Raw genomic sequence first — 27,797 nt, 5'->3', positions numbered from 1 at the left:
TCAGGTGCAAACTTTCATATGCACGTCAGTCCCACGAGCATCCAACACAAGATTACAAAAGCCTTTGTTGTAAGTATCACCCAGGTGTCCCAACTTTTCAGCTATCCCTAAAGTTAGAAGTGATGACAAAATTAGGAATGTGGAAGGTAAGAAAATTTAAGAACTATGAATTTACTGCAATCAATTTCTCATGTTAAAAGAATTATCAACACTTTGTACTGTATAAAATATATACCTTAATTATAAACCCAGTGTTGCATACAATATTGGAAATGCACTTTCATGAATGTTATCTACACTGCAGAGCACATAAAAAAGCAAAATACTGTAAATATTGAAATTAAAGTGGAACAGGTATGCTTCTCTAGGAGCATTACCTCACATGCTTCCAATTCATGAAAAACTCACTCAACGAAACAAAACCAGAAAAGTGCATGGAGGGATGATTAGTAGCTGGTAAGCAACTAAGAACAGCAATGTCAAAGCTTCAGAAATGGACTGATGAGGCAGGTAAGGCTGACAAACTTACTCTGAAGCTGTGGCTGAGGCTGCTGGAAGGAAAGGGACTGTCCGAACACAAATGGACTGTGGACTAGGGAAGAGGGAGGTTTTGCAGCTTGATCAAAGATGGAAGGAGCTGGGAGATTTGGCCGTGACTGAATGGAATTCAGTATGGCACTCAGTTGGTCACCTGTAGTGGGCAAAACAGTCAAAACTACAACCTGTTACTTGTCATTCTCCAGAAAAGCGAGTAAAATGGTGCTCAATTAAAGTTTAAATGAAGATAATAGAAAAATCTCACAAATCTTATTTAGCCCCACACAGCTTTGATTGTGGCTAAATATAAAGATTTCACCCCATGCATGGCAATAAAATTATTGAAAAGTACAAGCAGGGCTTTTAAGAATCATGAATATTTTACTCAAATTATTTAAAACATTTCAAAAGACAGCTTGATTTATATTCATCTTGCTAAAAAATGAAGAGCAGCCAAAGAACAAGCAGATATCCCTAGCATTTACAATAAGACACACATGCAACAGAACATGCAGATAAAGATTAGAAAAACTGAAGAGAGGGGAAAGATAACATGTCATTAGGCTTTGGCAAGTGTATTTCTGTGCCACACTTTGAAAAATATTTGCTTATTTTTGCAAATATCTTTAAAAGTATTCTGTCATGCTGTTTTTCAAGATCAGGACCAGGTTGAAGATTTTTTTTTTTTTAAAGAAGCATCATTTAAGAACTGAAATTGGTTTCCTGAAGAACTGTATACATTCACTGAGGGACAAAAGAGGGTCTTCACAAAAGCTGGCATGTTAAAAATACAGTTTTAATTTCTGAATGCCAATTCTCAAAAGAAGTATATATAAGCATTAAAAGTATATGATGCCTACAGAGTTTATCACACCATGATATAACTTCAGGCATATTTAAGCAATATGAGATGGAGGCACTAAGAGTTTGAGAGCCTGTCAGATTTGAACCATCACCAACCAAACMCCAACAGCATCAGTTAATTCTGCAACTTGGTATCATTTTGACAGCATTCTAGAAATCTTGGTAGAAAAAAAAATTAGCAGCTAATACATAATTTACAACTCACTGAATCTGGAACATGTTTAGATGATTATCAATTGTCTTTTCATGGAACTAGAGAAAGACTGGTGGGTCTGTGGAACCCTATATTATCTAAGTACTTCAAAATAAAATATTTCACTTATTTCCTTGATAGTTTTGTTTTAAAAGTGGGAGAACAAAAACACAAGCAAAAAGCTGGAAATCCTATCTAAATAATCACCTATAGGTATCAATAAATCAATTTTATTTCACTGTTATGGAAGTAGAATATCTAAAAAGAATTGCAGTCTGTACTTGGGCAACAATCATTCCTATCATACTAACCCAGACATGACAGATGTGCTTGGTAAATCACTTCTTCTTAAACTAGAATCACTTCTAGTACTTAAACATAACTTTAAAAAATTAATTTCAGGCCAAGAGTTGCATAATTTTTCTAGGTAGATCCAGCTCACCCTAGCTACCAGAGAAAGAACCAGCATCAGAAAACAAGGCCCAGTAGTAACTCTCAACTGTCTGTGGGCAGTTCATTGGCAGAAGAACATGCCGTACATACAAAAACACTTGTGCTGGCATCGTTCAGAGCATGCTTTGTGCACCTTCAATTGAATGTTATCTACACATCTTCTAGTTCTAACTTTACCAGCTCAGGTAGCTATTCACTGCATTTTGCAGAAGAGCTGGGAGCACAAAGCACAGCTGACAATGTAGAGGCAGTTCATCAGAGGCTCTTTCAGCTCAGTACCTTGGCAAACCTAAAGCACCTTTTGTGCGACTGTCCTGCCTTCCCCAGAGCTCTATTAGGGCTTACTGCTCAAAGAGTCATGTCATGAAAACAGACATAAACCAGACTTCATCCAGGCCCAGCACCCACACAAATAAGCTCTTCYTTTCAGAACACAAAGCAGGGCAGAGGATCACAGGGAGATCTGTGGTTGTTRGAGCTAAAGGAGTCAAGCTGAATGAGGGAGAGCAGATGCTGACCTAAAACTAAAAAGCTCAAGAGGTAATCTAATTCCATGGTGCTGGGCATACCTGTACTATATTCCTGAGAATACCCTATGATATCTTCTTTTATCTGCCACCTGTTTTTCTCTTAGCTTATTTATCCCAGTCATCCCATTATTCCACATATAGCACTCACTATACAATATTTTGTATTTTAAACTGTTATAAGGCTACTCCTTCTTTACCTGATTTAAAGACAACCATCATTACTAGAAAATATGCAAATTCTTATAATTCAAAAGGAGAATTATAGTGATAAGATCCATGTGTTTGACACACATTCGCTTCAACAGTCAGATTTGCTCTATCAGCTGGCAGTCGACAGCAATGGAGAACTATTTTTCCCAAGATGCAGTAGCTTAGTCCTCCACACTGTGTATAAAGCAGAATTATAGGAGTGAACCAGCCTTATCTCTTGATCAATTTTTATAAATTTGTTAAAGCTCTCAGACCAGTTATAAAATTTAGTATCTATAAAAGTGAAAAAGAACATCATTACCAGACCCCAAAATGTTTTAGATTAAATTTTTGGATATCACTGATTATTAAAAAAATTCAATTAATGTAATTCCTTCTTCCTGAATATCTAATCAATTCAGATCTACACTGTATGTAAGCACAAAGATGTTCATGGGCCACATTCCAAAATCATGAAATGATTTTAATCAGTCTTCTGTTTTTCCTACTGTTTTCTTAGAGTAGGTAGAGGGAACATTAGAAGAGCATCTAATCTTAACAGCTGAACATCATCTACTGTGCCCATACATAAGCCCTACAATCAGTGTTGTCGCTGTTCGTCTGTACAGTGGAGGAGGACGGGGTAATGATTTTTACAGCAGTGTACAAGGCCTAGCAGTCAGAAGAAGTTTCCTTCTATGCCTGTCCAGGAGCCCAGACCCAGGAACTCCTGCCATAGCCTTGTGACTTATGATGATATCCCAAGAGTGGCAAGTGAATTCCAGCACTATAAAGGCTAGATCAGCCAGTATGTTTTTTAAATACAAAGAGGGAAAATGTTTCCTTCTAACATTTGTGGATTCACAATAAAATAGGATTTCTGTTGGCTGATTATTTTTAGAAATTAATATAGATAATCTATTATTGCAGTTAATCACTTTCTCTGAACAAAGAATGGCAACTGTTCAACTGTCTAATAAGTCTTGGAATATCAAGCTAAATCTTCTTCTGCTTCTTTCTAGAAGAGTACTTTCAAAATTGCAGTAAAGAAAGGCTAGTTACTTGTAACTGGAACTAATTAAACAGTTTGACATTACAAAGGCTACTCTCAGAAGCGTCTGTAAAGTAATCCTGGAGTTTCTGCAAAGCTCATGATTGTGAGACCAAGCAGACCCTCTCTCAAACTATAAAATGCCCCCAAATGATATCATATATAAAGAAGCACAGATACACAGAAGTCCTTTTCGTTGCAATTGTTCCAGTTTATATAAATGAATTTTAACCTGGACAACAGAAAGAACACTGGCATACACTGGATAACGAGGGCACTATCCTCCATGTGACAAGCCCATTTCCTAAAATGAGTAATTACTTCAAAGAGAAGTTTCCCTAAGAACAACTTGAAAGTTATCTGCTCAGAATAACTAAATGCATATTGGGGCAGGGTTGTTCACAAGGAATATTAAAAACTTGCTGGTAATGTAGAAGACTGGAATACAGAAGACATGGCTAAATCAAACAGAATGATTGTGAGAGCTACATCTTCTGCCTTGCAGGCAATACTGTAAATACACATCTGCTCCATGGGGATCTTTATATTTGACCAGCAGCCTGAAATGTCCATAGATGGTTACTAAGTTTTCATTGAAACTAGCACATCCCTACAAGAAGAGTTCTGACAAACAAGCATCTTCAACAGAAGTGCTTCATTCAAAAATTCTCCTAACAGACAGTGCTTGCACCTTCAGTTCTTTCTATTCCCCAAACTCAAAGCTTCTTAGACCTGAGAATGCAAGACAGAAGGTGGTATACACAATAATGATACAACAGAATTCTATTTGGGGGAAAATATTTCTAGTCTTTCACATAGAGCTGACAACAACTCTCCACTCTTGAGGAATTCAGAAGCAATTACAGTAACATGCAATAAGTAAACCCATTTAGCTGAGTTCTTCATCCACACTAAATATCACACTTTGAGGGTATGTCAACAGAATAATGTATATATATAATGTATATGAATAATGTATACATAATGTATAACGATACGGAATTCAACGCCAGGACTCCCTTCTAAACTTTCTGTAACTGCAGCACCCTAAATAAGTACCTTAGAGATTAAGATAGGATGTAGTGAAAGGAATCACAATGTCTTCAGAAACTAGGATTCCTGTTAGTATGGTATATTTATCTTCAAGAATTTATCTTTGGACAATACAAGAAAACAATTCTTTTCCTAGTATCTTACTGCAGGAAAAGAATAGGCAATACTTTTGTACTATTACACAGTTGACATTGAGACAAGCTGTAATACTGCCTCACAGGCCGAGCACCTTAGGCACTCCTGCTTTCATGATTCAGCCATTATTTTGAAATGAGCATGGCTGAACTGGGAAAAAGTACGATACAAAAAAACCCTATAAACAAAAGAAAACCACTTGAACTTTTTCCAACCTTTGTCCAAAAAGAGGGTTCCCTGTAGCAATGTGTACACAAATATGAACTACTTCCGTATGTGGTGAAACACTGAAATGACAAAGAACTCTTTCACGTTATGAAAATAACTGACAAGAAAATCTAGGAATAAATTTTCTCTTCATCTTTCTGCCTTTAAAACAAGTCGCAGATGAAGTCATTTTATTCAGCAAATGACCCATAAAATGTGTTGGTATTAAAAACACAGAGCACCCCTAAGGTCCACACTCATAGTGACATGAGCAGAGCACAGATATGTAAGAGCAGACTGGCAAAGCTCCATGTTTCAGTAATATTTCTCAAGGACATCTGCCTTGGCAAAAGTCCCTTCTGTATCTTCTAGATCGACTCAATGAACAAGAAAAAGGCATGCAGTCTGAGTTTACTGTGATGGCCTATATATATTTATATCTTGGCAATGAAATAAACCATGCTTAAAAGAAGGAATTATTTTGTGACATAGGGTATTATTTACTTCCCAGCATTTATAACCGGTATCTATGTGGTTGAAAGGTCACTGGCTAAAACTAATTAGTTTTACAACTTAAGTCTCAATTAGTATCTTTTATCTTGTTATCAAATTAAAAGCACTTAAAATGGTAAGACAGATAGATGAGAGATGTTTATATATCTTTCTGATCTTTTTTTAAACCAGTATTTTCTAAATCCAACATTTATCTCATCTTGTTTTAGAAATAAATATTTTTCATTTCTGCATTATAATTTTGTGCCTACCACTACAGAAAGCTCAGCTGTAAGATACAGATATTTATTGATCCCTTTTAATTTCACTCAGTATAAATACTCTGTATAAAGCAGACAAAAAAGCAATTACAACATTACTAACTACATGTATTGTAAAATGCCTTGCAATTCATTGCGCTACTGGTTATGCCTTTTGGAGCACATCTGATGATGTCTCAAATGCTAACAGTATACAGCAGAATAGTGGGAAATGAGTAACAAATACATATGCAAAATTAAGAAAAACATTATTTTATAAAATGTTTGAGTGTAAAAACATACCTTTGTTATTTCCGAGGCCATAATCAAATCCTTGTCCATTACTACAGCTTGTCCCCTTACTGAAAGCCTGTATTGAAAAAGGACTTGGAGGAGGAGTCTGAACGTTCTGATCTAGAAGAACTTGCTCTGTAAAAAAAGCCATCACTTCAGAATCAGACTCTCTTAGTAACTGATTTACATTSGAAAGATGAGTCACAAGGCAAAGGAGCAGTATTTTTTAATTTTTTTCCATAGATAGCGCTCGTCCATTCTACCCAATTCTCTTCAGAAAGGAAAGCACGTCTCTTTAGAGCTCATGCTCTAAAACCAAAAAAAGTTAAGGGGTTAATACCATGCAAATTGATTTTATGTTTGACTGAGTTGTTGTAAGCTTTGCTGTCATATACTGCTTTGAACAAGCTTGATACTTAATTTTCCAGTAATACCACACCATTCAATTGTTTATTCTTTGGATAGCAATTGTTAAATTCATTTGACAAAGCAGGGTGGAGGAAAGAGAGTTTTCCGAGTGACAATAAACTCAGAGCCAATAGATTTTTAATCATGGTTACCGCCTTAATTGTTCATGGGATATAAGACATTTTCACTGCTTTCCTGACAGATCTATTCTCTGTATATACTGCATACTATAGTTTTGCTTTTGTATGATACTAAAAAAAAGCCAACCCCAAAAAGCCTGGGGTCTTTTYGAATACCCATAACAACAGAGGAGCTAACATAAATAAGAGACAGGATCCACTTGAATATAAAGGATTTAGAGAGACATCACTGACTTAATGTAGTTAGGAACATTATTCCAAGTGACGATCTGTAAAAAATAATTCATGTGAAATCTCCCCAAACACATGTTAAAAGTTCAGGCTGGTATGGACAACTTTTTCTCTTGTAAAAAAACTAAAACGAACATGGATACAATTAGGAAAACACAACTCTTCTAAGTGCCATTTTAATAAAATTGCATTTCAGACCAAATCTGCACTTCAGAGTACGTACTTTGATATAATACACATATATAGAAATTAAAACAAAAAGTTTTTATCAGTGAGAAGGTTGGAATTTTAAATTCAATTTAAAAAAAGAAARGCTCTAAAATATCCTTGGTTTTCATTCTTCATATGTAGAATTACAAGAGAAAAATTAAAAAAAAAAATTGATGCTTAGAACATCACACACCCACATACCACTTTTTTGACTTCGTTATAAATAAGAACAACAATCTAAGCAAGTGGTAAATAAAGAACCTGCACATCTTGATAACTTTCTCCTTTGTTAAGCTGATCTTATTTCTCTCTGATACAGGAAAACTAGTACTAGAACTTAATGAAGGATGGGGTTAGAATATTCATTAGACAGCAGTAATAAAATGCTGCACTTAAAATGAGCTTCCAACCTATCTTTAACCAATGATAGAAAAAAATGTTGGTACTTTCTGAATTACAAGTAAATCTAGATCTTGCTGTAGTGTTTCCCCCAAAATATCTGGATACCTGCCTACAGATTTGGGCACTTAGTATGACTCTTTTGCTTTGTCTCTGAAACAAACTTTATATCTTTCTGAGAATTCCTTATCATTTAATTAAATAATAAAAATACAAAAGTAATCTGAATGATGGTATAATTCGTGGATAAAAATATAGCCAGTTGCAGGTCTAGTTGGAGCTCCTCCAACTGCTCGTTATTTCCCTCCAGTAAAAGCATTGTAACTGATGACAGTGAGTGTTTCTGATTCATTTCATGGTAAATAAAAGAGATTAGTTTAAATCATTTTCAGCTGTGGCTTAAGCTCATTAGTTTTGCTTGGTACTGAAATGGACTCAGAACATAGAATAGGTTGAAATATCTCTGTAATAGCAGTGATAACTTCTTAAACTGCTTAGCTAAATGCACAAGAGGCATCTGTTTTTATCTTAATTATAAAAACAAAGACTCATCTAGACAAGAATAAAACCAGGCATTGGAGTCACTCACGAAAATTACTAAAATAATATCCCAATGCATTGGATTGTAAAAATCCTGTTATAGTTTGGTCCTCAAAGTTTGGAGCTTCCATTTCCATGTTCTTCTGCAAGAGCAAAGACATACTGAAATTGTCCTTCAATAACAGTATTAAGTACCAAGAATTTGAAGTTGGGCCTTCAAACAAGGGTCTGGTTTAAATTCTTCCAAATTTGGGAATTCTGTTGTAAAGAATGAGAAATCTGAAAAATCATTTTCTATAGAGAAAGGATGAAAGGATAAATTACTAAAGCTGGAAAAGACTACTCAGAAAAAGCTAAATATTGTCAAGTGACTTAAATGCAAGTTTTATCTATTCCTCAAAATGGATACTCATGAATGGATAGTTTTGCACAACTACATGTACACATAACCTGAATATGAAAATATTTAGACTACAAATTACGAAAAAGTTTATTAACTTCAGAGAAATGAGATTATACTAAAAAAAGTGAGCAGTCTCATTTTAGGACAGAAAAAAGGATAAAATTAACAACCATATTATTGAATATGCATGCTTTCAACAGTAAGATACTGTTCTGATTAATAAATACTCAATTTCAGAACTTGATATTCTCAGACAAAACTAAAAAATGGAAGATCTATGACTCCAAAAAAATACTGTGCTAAGTGTTAAATAACCAGTTTTTGTTCACAATATATACATTTTATAAAGCACCCTTGTTTTTCCTCTGTCTTCACAGAATGCTTTATACCTTAAAGTCAAGCAACAGCTCACACAAATGCTTAAATATTACCAAGGAATTTCTTTGCCTTAATACTGTAACATGATGATACTCATCAAAGCATCTAAACGTAAAATAATTTTCAACACAAAATGCCCAAGCCAGAAACAGGGCAAAGAGTCTATTATAATGAACAAGTAAGAGACTGACTGTAAGTACGACCTAAAAGCACAAGGAGAATATAACTGCTGAGGTGGAAGTTCTTCATGAAGACAGCTTTAGACAAATGGATGTGGTAGCCAGATTCCACAAACAGAGAGAGAAGAATTTATTCAGAAAACAGAGAAATATACGCTAAAGAAAAAAAGAATAATAGCCTTGAGGAAACTAAGTGAGCTAAAACAAACCCATCTCATAGGGAACTCCACAAAAATTGATCAAGAGAAGAACCTTACAGGCATTCTCAGACAGAAACGTTTAATAAAACATTTAACAAAAGCATGCCGATGAAGATCCATAGTAACTTCTACTAGACATTTGAAAGACAAGAGGGACACACTGGACATCTGGAAAGCTGYGTCCAGTTTTGGGATTCCCATCACAAGACAGGCACTGACATCCTGTAAATGAATCCAACAGGGGCCACCAAGATGGTCAGAGGACTGGAGCACATAATGTCTTAGAAGCTGAGAGAACTGGGTTTGTTCAGACTTAAGAAGAGAAAGCTAAAGGGAGATCTTGTTGCTCTCTTCAACTGTCTCTCTAACAGGAACGTTCAGAGAAGATGAAGCCAGACTTTTCTCAGAGATTCACAGTGACAGGACAAGAGACAACAAACAAAGGTTACAGCATGGGAAAACGTGATTAGGCATTAGGAAAATTTTTCCATGAACATGGGTCAAACACTGGAACAGGCTGCCCAGAGAGGCTGCAAAATCTCCATTCTCGGAGATATTGAAAACTTGACTAGACAAGGGTCTGAGCAACCTCATCTAGCTGGATCTGCACTGAGAGGGACATTGGACTAGACCTCCAGAGGTTCCTTCCAAACTAAACTATTCTATGATTTGCCGGATAGTAGTGATACTGATTGGCTAGTATAGATACTGACAGAGCACTCCCAGTCCCATCTTTTGAGGAAATATAGGTAGCTCATAATCTTGCACAGGAGAACCCATCCAGAAGGTCCAGGACCATCTGTTAAGGAAATGACAATAACAGTTTCAGGAAACCTCAGGGTATTCACATGAGGCATTTAGGGTGAAAAGAAGATATTTTAGATCAGCAATGACAGCCTGTTTGGAGGGAGATCAACAAGAAGGATGATTTAAGAAAACAAATCAAAAAAACTAAGTATTTTTAAGTGTACTAAGATTTTGCTAATGTTTCCTTTTATTATATTAAGGTCTTGCCTAATCTGAATGTGAATTATCAGGACAGAAATTCTGCATCTTAACAGAATGAAATCATACTTTGTCAGCTCAAATAATTAAATAATTTGGTGTTAATTTTAAATACAGTGTTTAAAAACCTGTAACAGGTTTTTAATATGATGCTATGTGGCAGAATTAACAAAATTAACACAATCAAAAGTGACATAAGTAATTGATTCTGTTCTGCTTTTCACAGAAACACAAAACAGACTAAAGAAAATAACAAAGCAATACACAATTACTTATTTGAAAATTATCTCTAAAGCTGAAAGAAAGAAGGACAAAATTATGATCCATAACTAGCACAAAAGAAAACATTGGGAAATATTTTAAAAAACAGACATTTGAGGAATGTATTTAAAAACAGATTTGAAGTTCAACTATGCAAAGTAATTCAAATGAAAAAGTATGAATAATTGTTATACCTCTTTAAAATTCAGTTCCTTCCTTAGGCTTTTTTCCTGTCTAGTTTGCTTATAAAATTTTTCTAAGTTATTAAAAAAAAAAAAAACAAACTTGCCATCTTCATGTCGAAGGTACTGGTTTCCACCTCTGTCTCTAGCTAACGACCATGCCTCGCCTTCATCACTTTCACAGAACTCTACCATGCTGTTCTTATCCATTTGCACCCAGGTACCTTCTGAATTAGTCACCTGATGCACACACACACACACAAAAGCACAATTTACTGACTTTCCAGATAATTCAGTAGCATGATTCAGCAACATGTTTCAGTATCTGAAAAATATGCAATCTTTATATTACAAAGAAAACATTAATAAAAAAGTTTCTTAAATCAAGGCCACAGGCTGAGGTAGACTGAAAGACCAAAACCATTTACGGCACATTTACAATTAGGAGTATTTCAAAAATATTAGACCTGCTTATGTTTGGTAAAAGCAAAACACCAACACCACAATTTTGGAACATCCAAAAAAGCTTAAATAAGAACTTGAAGGAGACAGTCAACATGGTATGCTTTTTTTTTTTGTGGCTGCAACAAAAAAGTTATAACACCTAGTTCCATACGAAATGTTCATATGTGTACTAATTTTGTTCCTGACGTTATTTAGGAAATAGCATGACACACTACATCCTTTAGCCCTTCTTAACCATAAAACACCACGGCTGGACAACTAGAACAGTAACAATGGTTCAGCAACTGAACAACTGAATCAATACAGAGAAACAGAATCATTTTTTAATTAGTTAGGCCCTAGAAAAAAAATTTTTCAATGAAACAAAATTCTTTCAAAGCATTGATTGAAAAGTAAAACAGGAAACATTATTTGGTAAGGAATACTGAAATATATAACAGAAATATATAAACAAACGTATGTAACTGCAGTACAACTTTAATGTTATTCCAATCAATGCACACATATCTAAAAGGCAAAAGACAGAATTGCATTAGTATTTATAACATAAATCAAGTTCAAAAGTTAGTATTTATCATGAGGGTTGGAAAAGCAAACCTGTATAGGGGCAGATTCTTTTGTTGAGTTTACTATGTTATATACTGGTATCTATGAAGACATGAACTGAAGCTACAAGGATCCATACCTCGCCCACTGCCTTGACTTTGTTTCCCAGAACTAACATTCCAATTGGGATACCTCTAAGGTTAGGGCAGCTTCTGATGTTGTGACCTGATGGGCCAGTCTTCACTACCTTGTACACTCCAGGACCACCTCGAAGGAATGGCATATCTTGTTCTTGCACCACTGCTTCCTGTGGGCAGTGTGAATTTAGGTCTTTGAAAAAATCATCAGAATTAGATCTAGATTCCTGAAAAATTAAAAAAGGCAAAACAAAACAGAACAGAATGAAACCTGTTAATAACACCATTGAACTCTTCAGATAAGATATACTTCTTTCAAGACTACAATAGCTAGATTCCAAAACTAAGAGGTACTATTTACAATGCCAATTTTAGCATGCAATGATAAACGGAACAACTGAACTAGTAGTAAACTGGGAATTAATTGAAAAGAATCAAATTACTCTTAAAACAAGAGTGGTGAAAATGGAGACCATTTACACATACGCAATACCTCATATCTGCAGTTAGATAGAAATTATTTACTCTACCACTTTCACTGAACCTTGTCTCATACTGACATTTATCAGGACAGCAACTCAGTATTCCTGCTCTATTTGTGAAATAATCTAGAAAAAGTCTGGGGCTATGTAAAGGGAATTTAAATATTATCTCTTTCCAAATGACAATGCTTCTTTTTTTGATTTCAGTTTTAGAATATGTTGCTAATATAGAGTAAAATTATGACAAAGAGTAATAGCAACACCACAGATTCTTAAATGCATGCATAACTAGTACTGTGTGTTTATTATTTTCACTATGACAATAAAAACAGCCTGTAAATTCATTTCACTTGGTACCAACTACAGATTAAAAAATAAATCCAAATCTGAAATGACAACACACTTTTGCATTTCCTACCATGAAAAATGGGAGTTACAAAAAAAAAAAAAGATAATTAGTGACATAGATTTGCAGTCAGCTGTAATTTAATAAAATGTCTATTGTACAGGAAAATATGAGGGAAAGGAATAGTGTTACGGACATTCAGATCAGAAGAAAGCAAATGAGAAGCAGGAGTGAGGTCTATTATGCTTATACTGCAAGTCATATGTGTTTTTAAAAGACAGCTGAAAGTTAAGAACCTGAGAAATGCCCTACTGAGTGAGGCCAGTGGCTCGCTTAGTCCACTGTATTGTCTCCAACAAAGCAGCTGGAGATGCTGTTTAGAAAAAGCATGCAAGCCATCATTAGTGGTCCATCCCTTATACACCACCAGCATTTTAAATCATTTCATTATGGATGTTCTTTCTTTTAGTGTTTGGTCAAGAACCTGATTTCTATGAATTTGTTTAATTCCTTTCTGAACGTGCYGATACTTTTTGCCACCACAATCTCGTGCAACAAGACCTTGTAGGAGTTCACTACCTGCTGTGTAAAAAAGAACTTCCTCTCATCAGTTTTAAACCAATCTGCTAGTTATGTTATTTCCCTTTTAATTAACATGATTTCCTTTGCTCTCTTTAATTATCATATTTTCAGCTTTTTGGTATTCAAGTCTGTGCATCATGCCCAGAGTACTAGAGCAGTCTTTCCAACAAGCCTTTATACAAAATGCATCTGTTCTGCAAATAGGTAAATTTAGAGCAAGTTAATGCAAGCTAAGGTAAACTGGTTTAAGGAAAAAAAACTTCTTTGTGCTCTAAAGACAGCTCGAGTATTTTCTAGATCTTGATATAGCAGCAAAGTAGTTCACTATTTGGGAGAAGAAGATTCAGTGAAAAACAATTGTTTTAAACCTTTAAACTAAAATGTGTAACACTGAGTATAACCTTCTTTATGAAGTTTCTATAGAAACAACTCTGACATCAAAATCACTGCAGGGTTGCAAAGAGATTTAGAAAAGCACTTCTGCAGAGAATTTAATCTGCTTAACTGTATATAACAACTTTTTACTATAATTCTATAATTTTAAAATAGACTAAGAATGGGCCAAGTATTTATTAAATATTTGTGAGCTTACTCATATGAATTTGTCATGTTATTAAATGCTGTAACTTAATATCTACCCTTGAAAAACAGAAAAAATTTACTAGTACATTCTGTGTCAAAAAGAGAATGAAAGCCTTTATCATGCTTTTAGGCCATCCCTCTGAATTTCTCATTTCATTTATTAAAAAAAGGAGGGTGCTACTTATGAATTAATGAAAATTCAGAATCTCCCTTAGTATTTTTCTTTATCGTAAAGGAATAAATACAGATAGAGCATGCTATGAAAATCTGCCATTTTCCGTAAAAAAATTTCAAAGTAAAACAGACCTCAAAGAATATTTAATGTAAAGTTGAGTTATAACGTACATTCTGAAAACAAGAGATACAATGTGACTGTTCCTGACATTTAACTCACCTTGGGGGGTAAAGCTTTGGAAGTCCATGAAAAAAAGTCCAAATCCCTGACTCCTTGGCTAGCATTAAAGACATTCTGAGCAATAAAGTTTAAAAAAGACAAAATATCATCAAAGAAAAGGGAACAAAGAAACATTGGAGGAAGAAGCTAGAGATAGTATAAGCAGACTTTCTTCACAAGTAATTTTACTGGTAGAATGTTTTGCAAAAGGGAAAAGTTTGCTTTTTCTAATGGAGTCACCTGAGTTCATCGCACACCATGGCAAACCATCTATTAAACAAAAGCAGTTTAGTATGTCGAAAGCTCAAAATGAATGTAGTGTGTCATGCCATTTACTGAATTGAGCCAGACATTTCTCATAAAGCTTGAGACTTTGTGCAAGATGAATCCCACACTTCTGTTAGAATGAACAATAATTGTTCCAGTACAAGCCATAGTTTTATAGCAAGACAGTCTATAGCAAGACAGTCTACTGTTTTGAAAGACAATTTCAATTATTATTGCAGGACAACTGCACTTGGACTTTTAGTCACCAATTCAGTACTGAACAGATGCAGAAGTGCTAAGCTCAGTATAGCTGAAAGCAACTCACTTGTACAAAACGATATTGCTAGTTTGCACACCAAAATGGCACTCTTTATCAGAAGCAAAAATTTAATAGAGTGCTGTAAGGAGAACGAGTACTAAGATCTCATTAATTTTATAAAATATACAATACATTTGCTAGTTTATTATGAAGTATCATAAACCAAGTGGAGCTGTGAAAGAGAATTCATGAATTTTATAATCAATTGCCCATAAAATAGAAATAAACAATGTTCTGTATACTTTTTCCTCCCACAGAACAGCCAGGACAGCATTTATTAGCCCTTGGAGAACACCAAAAAAGCTATCTATTCTCCATGAAGTATCACTTTTGCTTCTATCCATTTCAAAGAAATTTCCACTGTTCCTGTCAAATGTAAGAATTAGTAATACAGATAGTAGTATTAATGATCAGTATTCATAACAGAAAACCTCTGGCAAAGCTACCATTTTATCTATATTAAAAGACATAACAAAATCTTATTCCCTTATCTCCATTTTGACAAGGGAACCAAGTGAAATCCCTGTACAACAGTCACATTAAAATTTAACAGTAGTTAAAGAAAAGGAAATCAATCACTTTAACCAGAAATTGAGAACCTTGGCATGCTTTTTCTATATTCCTTGAAAAAACATTCACATATGTTAAAAACAAGCAACTCCATCTCAAGATAAAAGCAAATCATCTAGCTATGCACTGTTTGCAAAACTTTTGCTTACATCAAGGTTTAGTAATGCAAATAATTTACAATTTTGACAAGAACAGAGAAATTGTCAATCACCAGAATTTCTTAAGAACACAGTATATCTATCTGGAATTGAAAGATATACTAATAGACAAGTKAGATAACTGCTTGGGTTTTTTTTCCTTTTTTTGGGGTGTGTGGGGGGATACGGCATGTTTTTAAATATGAAGATGGCAAAGTAAAAGCATATCAGTTTGACATAAAACTGTGATTACTATAAAAAGCCTGCATTTGCTAATCAGAGTTTATTTCATGGTTTATTTCAACTTTTAAAACTCCCTGTCTTCCTGGCATGACATATACAAGTTTAGAGGAATACATCGTACATGCATTTATTTAGAATTAGAGAATTAGAAACTACTATATCCAAGCTTCTATATTTAGTCCTTATGCTACCATCAGTAGTTTTAGTTCTTTTTTTTTTTAATTTCCAGCCTTCCCTTCCAAAAATTAAAAATAATTTCTGGAATTCCTAATTTCATAGTCTTTTCCAATAAAGCTTAAGTTTCAGAAATCATAGAATTGAATACAATTCACCATCAAAAATTAGCAGAAAATAAATGAGTATTTAAAATCTCAATTAATATTATTTTCTTAAAGCAGTAAGGCTTATCTTAAAAAATCATCTTGACACTTCACCCAACAGTTATTTACTCTCCAGTTGTTCCCTATCATACCTAAAATGACTGTGGAAGTCTACTGTAGCTGTGCTTCAATGTTTCCACATAACATTAAGCCTTCTGTGATTCTGTGATCAAACACTGCAATCTGCCTGTTTATTTGGGTTATTTTTTCCTGCAGTAAGGGCTTGAGAAACCTGCAGTTCCTCTATGCTGTTGCCTACAATGGTTGGGGAATGTAACAATAAAAACTGTGCACASGGTATAGTATTCCTGGTAATTAGAATGGTTGACATTTGAAATAAGTAACAGAAACATATTCAGAATATGATTTTAAAAAGTCAAGTTCCAGAGCTTAACCAAAACATAGCTTAAATTAACATCCAATAAAATAAAATACTATTTCTCCCTAGTGTGTATTGTTCTATGCTTTCTGTAACTTTTTGCTACATACTATGTGTAAGCAKGTATACATATCTGTCTGTATACGTAACACCTTCCATCAGAACTTTACAAATATTTTTCAAAAAAGGTTACCTGAATCTCACAAAAAGGAGAGAAAATTAACTACCAGGAAAGCAAGTAGCTTATCCAAGATCACAATCTAATAAGGTTAGCATAAACTCATAGTCTCATGATCATATTACCTACAATAGATAATATTCACAATTTTAGATCAATAACTACATGGCAATTCCTCATGGAAGGACAAGAGCAACAAAAGGAGCAGATCTGACCATACAGCTTTTCTTACAAAGTAAATGACCACAGCTAAAATAAGCAGAGTTTGGCAATTACAATGGATCTCTGCTTTCCTGTGATGCTTCATCTTTAAATATAATAGCTTTGATCAAAATATATAGAAACAGTGCATTTCAGAGATCTAAGCTACTAGATATTTGCTTTATCATAAAGTGCTTTGCATTTTATACTTATTTATACACATTAACAAACACAATATATACACTACACAGGACCAGAGGCTGAAATTAGCACTTCTGAAAATCTCCACTGTTTTCTTTGTTCACTGTTTACTTGATACARTAATGAAATAGAATATTTAAAGCTTTCTCTAGAAAATATACGTTAAATCTATTTTACAAAATGTACTGAGAGATTTTATTTACTGAAGGGATGATGACAAAAGGCTTATGCATCTAAATGTAACCAAAAGCAGCRTAATAGGCATTGCCAGGTCTGCACACTCATGATAAATAAAAATGGAGTCAAATAAAAGTAACTGTAAAAGTAACTGAAAGAGACGTTAATTTGAACAGGGAATACCACAACTAATTCAGCCATTTGATTTTCCATATATATTTTCAGTCATGTAGGAGACTTCTCCAGTATGTTTACCTCTTCTGGAGCCAACACTGGTAGGACAGCTTTGGATTCCAAAAATCTTGTATATTAACAGAATTTTTACTACATTCTGGTCAAAATGTCATTCACTAATCCAAATCAACATAAAAGGATGCACAGATAAAGATAATTTCAGTTTGTTCCACAGAACCTCTAGCATTTATTACCTAATTGAACATCCTTTGCCATATGGGTCATTCACCTCTAGAGGACTGCATTTATCAAATTGGACAACTTAAAACACAGTTCTTTTCTCAGACAATTTAGAGGGATAAAAGATATATGTTTTCAATATTCTCAACTCAGTAATTACCTTAAGAGATTTTATTTTAAAACTTTCTACCAAGAAAACGGTATCACTTCATGCGATCTAGCTTCATCAGGAAAAACAAGTTTTAAGCTGAGTTACAAAAATCAGGAGCTTACAAAAGAGTTCACTGAATTTCATGAAGTTGTGTGGTTGTGTGGTGCGTTATGGTATAACAGCATGCAGTAGACAAGGGCATTCAAATGTAAGCCAGTGAACCTTGACTTTTATTTTGTGGTCTTTAAGAAAGGAAGAAAATGTCAGAGAGCATTCTTTCCTTTTTCCTTTCTATGTCCTTTCAAAAAATTTGAAAAGACGAGATGCACAGAAACCTCCCATCTGAAACTTATTTCGAATTATATAACTATCAAAATACATCTGGTATTATGCATAGCCACATTATAACTGCTCTCATAAAACTTTTGCAATGTTGGCCACTGGCTGCTCACTGATCTGATGCTAAGAAGGCATGTGACTTTTACCTTCTGCCATTGAGGATGTAATGTAACTGATTAGTTAAAAGAAAACTAGTAATACCTCTCAGCTCATAACAGCTCAAATGGTATCAAAACTAACTCACAATACATTTTAAGAAGAAGCAAAAGATGGTAATATTTTGTCTGAACTTTAAAAAGCAATCATACAGCGAAATGTATGAAAAAGATGCATACTATAATTTTATGCACAAATAAGAATTAAATGCAGTGTACGTAACATACTTATTCAAATGAAATCTCTTACATTATCAAGACTAAATGGTCATTTTCTTTTTTTTTTTATATGAACCACTCCTTTCAAGCTATTCTCAGAGAGCACAGAGTATGTTTACTGGAGTCATTTGAAAAATATCATCCAGTAAATTCTTGCTAACCATGTACATGACTACTGTTCCAGCGATATAAAATACCTCATGAGCCCCCAGATTTTGCTCTCAGCAAGTAAAATAGTACCAGGAATAGGAAAAAAATCTCACAAAATATAATACCCAACCATTTTTAGTTTATTAACCCAAGTTAAATATTTAGTCATGGGTGAATTCACTTTTATCATGGATGAATGGGTAAAATTTAACTGTTGCATACAAACATTAGTGTTTCACAGAAGTATACTAAAGCTATTTTCTAATGAGTATTGATTTCTAAGACCAAAAATATGAGTAAGATTTTAAGCAAAGCTTACTTTTTTTCCCATGTTTTTGTGTATTCTAAAATAATCTAAATTCTAAAATTATCTGCCTTTCACTATAGTGTCTGAGGAACTGATGGCCGAGGATAGAAATAATTTGCTTCCCAAATGCAGTATTAAAGTAATTCTCCAAAATAAAGATTTTACTGAAAGAAATCTCCAAATAGAATTCTATCAACAAATAATTTCTGGACAAGAAGCTGAATAGGAAGATCTGGTGACTTCATATAACTTGGTATTTCTCAGCATACCAGGCTGCAGCCACAGGTCATATATGAATTGCCAGATTTGCTACTGGCAAGCAGCTCAGTTTCATTGGAACTGGGAATATCTCAGTTCTACCATAGGGAAACATAAACAGYGTGAAATTAGTGGCTGCAGGTGTTTAAATTGGCCAAATACTTGTTAACTGTCTTTAACTGCAGGCTGTAGCTCACTCCAGTCAGAAGAAAAGTTGAGTCTAAACACTTGTAGCAGCAACTAATCTGGTTCTCACGTTCTGCCCTGTAGAAACTGAGCTTCTGCCCCCTCTGGGGAATGTACAAAGACAGAGGAGCCAGAAAGGGCTGAACTTTCATAACAATTTTTAAGAAACACTGATTTGGCTAATGTACTACTTTTTCTTCTTTGCTATACCTTGTCACCAGGAAACATGTAATCTTTGAATTGTAGTGATGGTGATCACCATTAAAGCTATCCAGAAAAATTATGCTTACTCTTATTACAAATTCAATATTGTTACTTGGTCTTGATGCTTTAGGATTCTTTGATTAGGTAATAAATTGATAACTCAAGAATTCAAATGTAAAACTCACAAAAGATATCTATGAAAAAACAATAGATCTGAGGGATTTTTTTCAAGTTTAAAAAAAATTGCATCAGTTACATGGATTAACTTCTGGCAGTAAGCCTCTTCCGAAATCACTACATCAATGGGCCGCTTTATGAAGAATGAGGTCTTGCATTAGAAACAACTGGTTCAGACCATAACTGAATATGATTACACTTTAATACACTATTATACTGGTCCTTACACTTTTGTTTCTCTTCTAGAAGAGAAGTCTTCAACATAAAAAGTCTTGTACCTTTCTACACTCCACCCTCATTACACAACAGCCCTCAAAAAGGCAAACACATATATAAGACAGTATTTAGTGATTAAAAGACTTTTTACTTCAGGACTAATCATTTGCAGCCTTAATTAAAGAAAGGCTTATAATGAGGACAGAGTGTACTTTGGATATTTTTCAAAGGCACCTTTTACTTACGTCAACAGGTACCAGAAGGCTCTTGCCAAGATGTTGGTTAAAAGAGAGACACCAGGCTTCAGTGTAACCATTCATGTTAGGAACATACTTCTTTATTGTCTCATCATTCAGCCTCAGCCAAACACCATCATCATTGTGGATCTATGGGAAACAAGCAACAAAAACGAGCCATGCCCTCCTGTAACTGTTTGTGGCTAGTAAGGATTAACAGCCTTTAAGCAAGCAGACAGTAATAGCAAGGGAGAAATGCTCTTAACTATAGTGCAGAATGTAAGAAGAGGTAAAGAGGAATACTGACAAAATCAGAATATCAGAGCAATCAGAGGCATGTGTTTTTAGCAGACTAGGTGTGAAATTAAATTTAAATCAGCTCATGCAATAACAAGATTTGCTTTGAGAGAAAAGAGGAAAGAAATAAGCTAAGCCTTCGTAAGCTTACTGTCCCCACTTTCGATTTTTCCACTTCTGCTTTTATTTAGCATAGTGCAAAAATATCCCTTGCATATGAAGTTATACTGTAAGAAAAATACATGCACAATAGTCTAACGTAATAGTGAGCTTTCAGAAGTGTAAGTGAAAGGTACAATGTAAATGATACCTACACTTTTGAATTTTTGTTGAAATAGTAAATCATGGAGAACTAAGTCCTTAGAGATAATATATTAAGATGAACTCTAAGAATTTTGTTTCCTCATGTCACAATCTCAAAAGTTTGCTGCACAGATTTTAAAATAAGTAAGGAAATGACAACTTGAAAAATGAAATTGGTAAATATTTAGAATTTTGCAATTTATAGCTAATATGTTCTTAAATTATATATGTCAACATCTAAACATGAAAAAATCAAGCCATTATTTGCATGGATTAACTTTACATCTTAGACCAATTTTCAACAGAAATTTCATATTAATTACCTCGTCAATGAAAGTGATGGATCCATTGACTTTCACTATGCCTATCTGCTCACTTTGAAGGGAAGGGTGGCTACGGATACGAAGCCCTGCACTGTCCTTGGCCACAAATTTGCGAACCTAAGAGAAGCAAAGGAAGACAGTAAGGAAGAAAAACTGGAACAGAGTTCTCAAAGCGTAAAAAGAAATAGATTTAACAGATTCTGAAATGCTACAGTGATGAAATGGCAGTCTTAAGAGTTACAGTTTGTTGCTAGTTTCCCATGGCTATTGCGTTTGATTTTATTTTTTATTATACCCAATACAATCATAATGTTCAAAAAAGTCCTAGAAGTAGAAGTATATTGACGCAATCTCTGAAAAATCTCTGTTATACAATATTCAATACAAGCTTCTGATTCTTTTAACTGCCCAACTCCATTTTATTCATTTCTGCAAGTTTCAGAGTTCAAGGTTTTGTTTTTTCAAATTTAATATCTCCAGTAACTCATCAACCCAAGATTACTGGTTCCCATTTGGTGCTACCAAAATACTGCTTAGTCAGCTTTTTAGTCAAAATTTGGATATTTTTCTTAGTTAAACAATTGTAAGTAGCAATTTAAAAACAGTAAGAGAGCAGATCTTTCCACTTCTTTATTTTATTTATAAGACAGTTATCTCAATAACTTCTCGCTTTTCTGCAGAAAGGTTAGATCAGACGTTCCTTGTTGCTAGTTTGACGTACTACAATACCTAAAATCTCCCAGTTGTTATTCACTATAATTTTTTTGCCATTCAAACAAATTATCGGGCACCTGACCCATTGAAGACCAAATGTAAAATCAGAAACCGTAATTTCCAAAACAAAAAGGATGGCTTAAGAGATTCATATATTCTGTGTATATTGTATGAAACTTTTTTTTTGGAAGGCTATTCCCAAACTTCACATGTAAAACTGAAAAAGGTATCAACTAACAATATAAACATAATCTTTTACTCAATCTATAGCACAAAATGAGAAGGAAAGAATCAACTCAGGAAAAGGCAATGAAAACTAATAGTAAAGTGCATTAATTCATTTTTTTAAAGAAATGAATTATTGTAAGAAATTACATTTTTCTTAAAAGATAGGATTTTTTTGAAAAAAAAAAAACAGGTTTTACTGGAAAATGGCTTAACTAAGAAAAAAAAAAGAAAACTGATAAAAGGTAAGAAGCACGTAAATACCAGAAATTTCAAATTTAACCCTACCCCCAAATGTGTAAGGTTTTGTTTAGCGGCAATCCTGTTACTTCAAGAATTTAGATTTCTTTCAACAGGCAGCACTAAGTGCCATATCCAACAACTTCCAAGGTCTTTGTAAACATACAATGCTGAATCACTGCTGACAGCATTCCCAACATAAACAAGCTTATAAACAAAGCCATGCAAATTAGGGGGTGCTGCATTATTACCCCAAAATTTTGGGCTCCAGAAATCATGATGAGTTAGTTAGAGCTTCAATTAAAAACTTGAATTAAGAGAAAGGAGAACTCACACAACAGATTTAGGAATATATAGAGGCCTGGAAAGAGCTTTTTACCCCTTTTAGTAACTAATTATTTAATAGAAAACCTTAAACTGTAAATATAAATTGTTTAGGGATCAGATCCACTGACAGACTGTCTAAGGGAATACAAGAAAAGACAGATGAAGCATTTTCCTTTGCCCTTTCATGACAACCCTAATTATCTCAGTCTTTCTGATACAGGATCTCTTTGCTTTAAACATTTCCCTATGGCACAGTGGTTGAGTAACTTTCTCCTTTAACACCTTCACAGTCACTTCTTCCATGGAGCAAACAAAACTGGGCTTAGCCTGAAAGACGTGACTAATGCAGAGAGGCACAGCAATGAACATATATAARTATAAAAATAAATAAATAAATATAAAAAACAGTGCACAGTGCTTTGCAAGAGCTCTGTTACTGCGCCCTCCTATTTGGTGAGTGTGAAAACAGGTATATTTTGCAGCACAGAAAGGTGTGTTGTACAGGATATAACCACCTTAACAAGTGTGTTACCTTCCTGTGAAGGGAGGCAAAAAAAMCATCCCCTGCCCAGAGCTTTTCTATTTTTTGCAGTTGACACTAGCTTCTTGTCCAGTCACACAAAGACAGAAGAAACCATCAAAGTCTGTTAATATACAATCATACTGGTGCCAGTCTTGCCCCTTCCATTTCAGCTAGAGTAGGGCTGCTTTCTTGTTCCAAATACTCCAAATTACATTACATAACTTGAGAGAGAATGTTTCCACAATAGGATGTGGAATGGTATTTACTACAAATTTAGTTTATCTGAATTTCACAGCCAACAAGGGAATAGCAGTTCTTACTATTCATATACTCCAGGCTGGAAACAGGTAACTATGATAACCACCTTTACCAACTTTGAAAGACAGGAAAGTCAGATTTTCATCCCATTTCAAATAACAGAGAATAAAGAAATTAATACAAAACCATGATATATCAACTACTTTCAACTTGAGATTAAAACAGGTGCGACCTCAAAACTGGAATGCTCCACAGGTTCAGTGAAAATATTCTGGGTTGAGAACAGATCACCACTGAGAATGCACTGTTAGTGGCTTTTGGTTATAACTACCTGAAATTTAAGGCTGGAAAAGAAGGGGAAGAAGCTTCAAGAGCTTAACTAGCCCATTCCTCTCAATGAAACAGGATTTGCTATATTGGACCACTTTTGACTGATACACGAGTAATTTGCATTCTTGGCTTCAGAAACATGGAGCAGAGTACAGTAATTACCTTCCTGTACTATTTATAATGCTGCTGTTCATACAGAATTATTAAAACCTGTTTATGAGATCTATTATGACACAGAACAAAGATGACTAATAAAACGATTTACCACAAAAAATCTAGTGTATTACTGCAATACCAAAAAATCCTCATCATGGACGAAGGCTCTACAGACACTAGGTATACAGGACAGAAAGATGGCTCTCCTTTCAAAGAGCCTACAACTCAAAACAAAAAACCAAGACATACAAGCAGAAAGACACAGGGAGATGATTAAACACTGGCTAATATCTCAGAACATCAGTGATCTAACTTTTGTCAAGTATTCATAACTGTCATGGTGAGCGTTACGTGACTAAATGCAGCTATCATATATGAGTCAGGCACCTAGATTCCCATTGCAGTAACTGAAAAGATAAAAGGCGCTTCCAGGCAGCAATTTATCTCACCCTGGAGCAGATGTCTCTCTCACTTCACTGACTGCAAATGACACATACAATGATGAGCTTGGACGGAGATGTCATTAAGTTATGTGTGATGAATTTCACCCAACAGGAATGGGGAGTTTTAACTAGGTTAATAGAGTAACCAGGAAGTCATGAAGAGCTAATCCTAACCACAAGAGAAAGGAAAGAGCCTAAGAGTGTATTTTTTTTTTAAATGCAATAAGGAGTCAAAAGCTGCTTGGAAACTCAAGGTAATTTTTTTTTTTTTTCTTTCATGGTGGGGGTGCAGGGAGATGGATATTGTGAGTGGCAGAAGCAGACACTGGATCTATTCATGGACTGGGGAGCTACTAATAAAGTTATTGTCTCTAGATTATCCAGAAAGTTGGAAAAGAAATAGATCAAGATGCACTGTAAGGTAATAAGTTGGCAAATACTTGATCCTTCTTGTAACATTTTGTAACATGTACATTTTGTAATGTTTTTCTTAGACAGCAGAGGGGAATAGTCCACCTTTGTTCTTGTAATAAGACAGGGAGGATAATCTTGTGGTTTTTCAGAATTCCGCACCTTTTAATACAAGTTAATGCCATGAACAAAAGATTCAGCACCTTGCTGGATATCACTTCCTTAGCATCTCAGAAAAAGTAGGGGTTGTTCCCCCATCTGGGCATTTTCTTTAAAGCATTGCCACCTGTCAGCTTTCCTCCATTATTTGTCCTTTGGGATGCATGAAATGGGGAAGTCAAAAGCTACAGACAGGACTTGATAAAATAAAGTATGAAATTCTAAGAAAGATGTTACTAAATTCATATAGCATTTTATATTGACTGAAGAAAGAGCCTTATCACAAACCAAACAAGATCTTTATAAAGCTATTTTTCCTTTTCATACCATAGTACAATATCAAATAAAAAGAACTAATAATGGTGCATAATGCAGTCTGTATTCTTCAGAGTGGCTGCACAATGTTTGTGTGACAAGCCAAGAGAAAGGTAGTTTCTGCGCAATTTCTCAGTTTTATTAATGGGCAAAAAGAAAGATAACAGAACGACTAGCTTTCATTTTATGTGTATTCAGCAAATTAAAGTGATCTACAAATATCCTCAAGTTCTGCACCACTATAACATGATAAAGAATGTACTAAACAATAAAATCCCACCCAAAGACTACTAAAATATATACATTTTTTTAATTCTCCAAACCTTGTTTGGCTGAGGTTCTGCTTTTGGCTTAATAAGTTGGGTTCCAGGTGGTATCATTCCCTTTGGAGGATCTTTTACTTTCACTTCTAGTCCAGCATCTATAAGCAAACAAACACTGAGTTTAAGAAAAATCATCATAAGGGGATATGTCAGTCAAATGGTGACTATAGTTGATCTGCGCTATAACTCAGAGCATACAAAATAACCACTCACTGATCTGTCTCACATAAGCAACATATGCAGGTGCTTAATAATGCAAAAGTATTACTTTCCCAACATTTATATCTTCACAGGAGGAAATTTACAGATACATCATTTAATGTTCCTCTTAAATATCTGTCACGCATTATGCCCACAAGCACTATTAATCAGGTAATTTTGTATCCTAATGGTATTTGCAGGGGTAATGTTTCAAGGAACTGTGAACAAAGAGKTAAATGTTTAAGGTGTGCAAGTCAAAGCTTCTGGAGAGATGATAGCTAATGCATGATGTCCTGCTGCAGATGCTAATCACAAGAATGTAATAAACAGGTAAGAGCCTTAGAAGCACAGTTATACAACAAGAAAAGGCCTATAATGTAAAGAGACAGCATCTTACCAACAGTGTTATAAAAACAGAATGGACTGGAAAATATCCCAAGACATAGCAAAAAAATCTCTGAACATAAAGAAAAATCTATGTAAAGAAACAGTTCAAAGTTAAGTAACGGATGGATATAACCTTGGGTAATCTTAAGAGAAATTATTTCAGCAGTCACGATTAAAGCCAAACTGTAGTAACCTGGTGACCTTAGTAAGTCTATTTGTTTCATTTTAAAGGGTGATCTTCGAAGAGCAGCAACTTGAAAAGAAGCAGCCAGACCTAGCGATAAAATTGTTGGTTTCAGTAATATTCTTCTAAACAAATGTGTGAGTAACAGAAGGAATCTAGGAGGGGTRCCAAGAAGATAAAAGATTTGAAACAGAGGGGAAAATCAGTGCTGTCAGTACTCAAGTTAAGCATAGGTATCCAAAGGCTTAAGAGGTGATAGTGATAAGATATTAAGACTGAACCAGGACAGGAGTAACAGCGAAGTAAGATGGAATAAATAAGTATTAGAGGATACTCACACCTGTCTAATAACCAAGCTTAACAGATGTGTTCTAGTATTTCTAAAAGTTGACTCTATGCAATGCATGTTCCTAAGTAATGTGTTACTACCTTCCCTTTCAAGGAAAGGCAGAAAGAGAAAACGATGGTAAACTCTATGTAGAAATGTAACAACTGCTGATTTAAACTGAAGTGTAAAGTTTGTCTGTTTATTTAAAGAAAAGACAGGGAACCAACTGACGAAGGACTGGAGAAAATGTGACTGAGTATATCAGAAGCCTCTATGAAGGAAAATGTTTCAGCTTGGGGAACAAAGATAATGATTAAAACAATCTTTTATTAATCTTATCTTCTATAAGTAATACAGAAAATTGATTATCCTATTTCAGTCTCATAGATGCTGAACTATGAAGGCTATCTGTATGTGTGTTTGTGTGTATTTCTGAGAATCACTATGTATTTACAAAAGATGCTGCACAGCACTGAGAAAGATGAATTGCTGACAAATTCACATAAACCCTCCTATGAGATCTGGGCCTAACCACGAGGCCTTCAATATCTTTGCTACCCTWTTCACCATACTACCTGTTAAGACTAACAAGAGATTTGACTGATTTGATAAAACAGTCAAAAAATGAGTAAACAAGTAAACAATCATAGGAGGGTTATCAACCACCAAGGTTATAATCAATCAAATACCATCCAATCATGAGCCTACAGTACATCTAAAAAGAAAAGGTTACTCTTGGAATTGTACCCTCAAGGCTGCAGAACTGCTAGACATGAAAAAGCACTCAGCTGTAATGTTGTTTATACTAACTGTATTAAGCATTGTCTACCTTTAYGTGCTTACATGCGGTACACCTCCTGCTGACTGCAACACCTGCTCCAGAACACCTGTGAGGCAAGAGCAGATGTTGCCAAGTTCTGCACTTGCACACGGTTCGATACACTGCAGTACAGTCATC

The 27,797-nt window shown here is 34.6% G+C and overlaps 1 protein-coding gene across 28 annotated transcripts in view; it reads right to left on the bottom strand.

Moving 5' to 3' along the window:
• MYCBP2 (MYC binding protein 2, E3 ubiquitin protein ligase) overlaps nucleotides 1–27,797 on the bottom strand; it is a 218,474-nt gene that overhangs the window by 54,592 nt on the left and 136,085 nt on the right. For 18 of the 28 annotated variants that reach the window (XM_026077432.1, XM_026077434.1, XM_026077441.1 and 15 more), the window contains 8 exons: nucleotides 25,740–25,837; nucleotides 21,316–21,432; nucleotides 20,402–20,542; nucleotides 14,329–14,403; nucleotides 11,945–12,169; nucleotides 10,902–11,034; nucleotides 6,268–6,393; nucleotides 530–715 (listed from right to left, as the gene is read on the bottom strand). In XM_026077432.1, the coding sequence (XP_025933217.1) occupies nucleotides 530–715; nucleotides 6,268–6,393; nucleotides 10,902–11,034; nucleotides 11,945–12,169; nucleotides 14,329–14,403; nucleotides 20,402–20,542; nucleotides 21,316–21,432; nucleotides 25,740–25,837 (1,101 nt within the window). The remainder of the gene's footprint in view (nucleotides 1–529; nucleotides 716–6,267; nucleotides 6,394–10,901; nucleotides 11,035–11,944; nucleotides 12,170–14,328; nucleotides 14,404–20,401; nucleotides 20,543–21,315; nucleotides 21,433–25,739; nucleotides 25,838–27,797) is intronic. The other 10 variants (XM_026077435.1, XM_026077436.1, XM_026077461.1 and 7 more) reach the window with 8 other exon arrangements.

The sequence above is a fragment of the Apteryx rowi genome, unplaced genomic scaffold (genome assembly GCF_003343035.1).
Source record: "Apteryx rowi isolate R43461 unplaced genomic scaffold, aptRow1 scaffold_453, whole genome shotgun sequence".
Lineage (NCBI taxonomy): Eukaryota > Metazoa > Chordata > Aves > Apterygiformes > Apterygidae > Apteryx > Apteryx rowi.
This window is presented reverse-complemented; position numbering and strand designations above follow the sequence as displayed.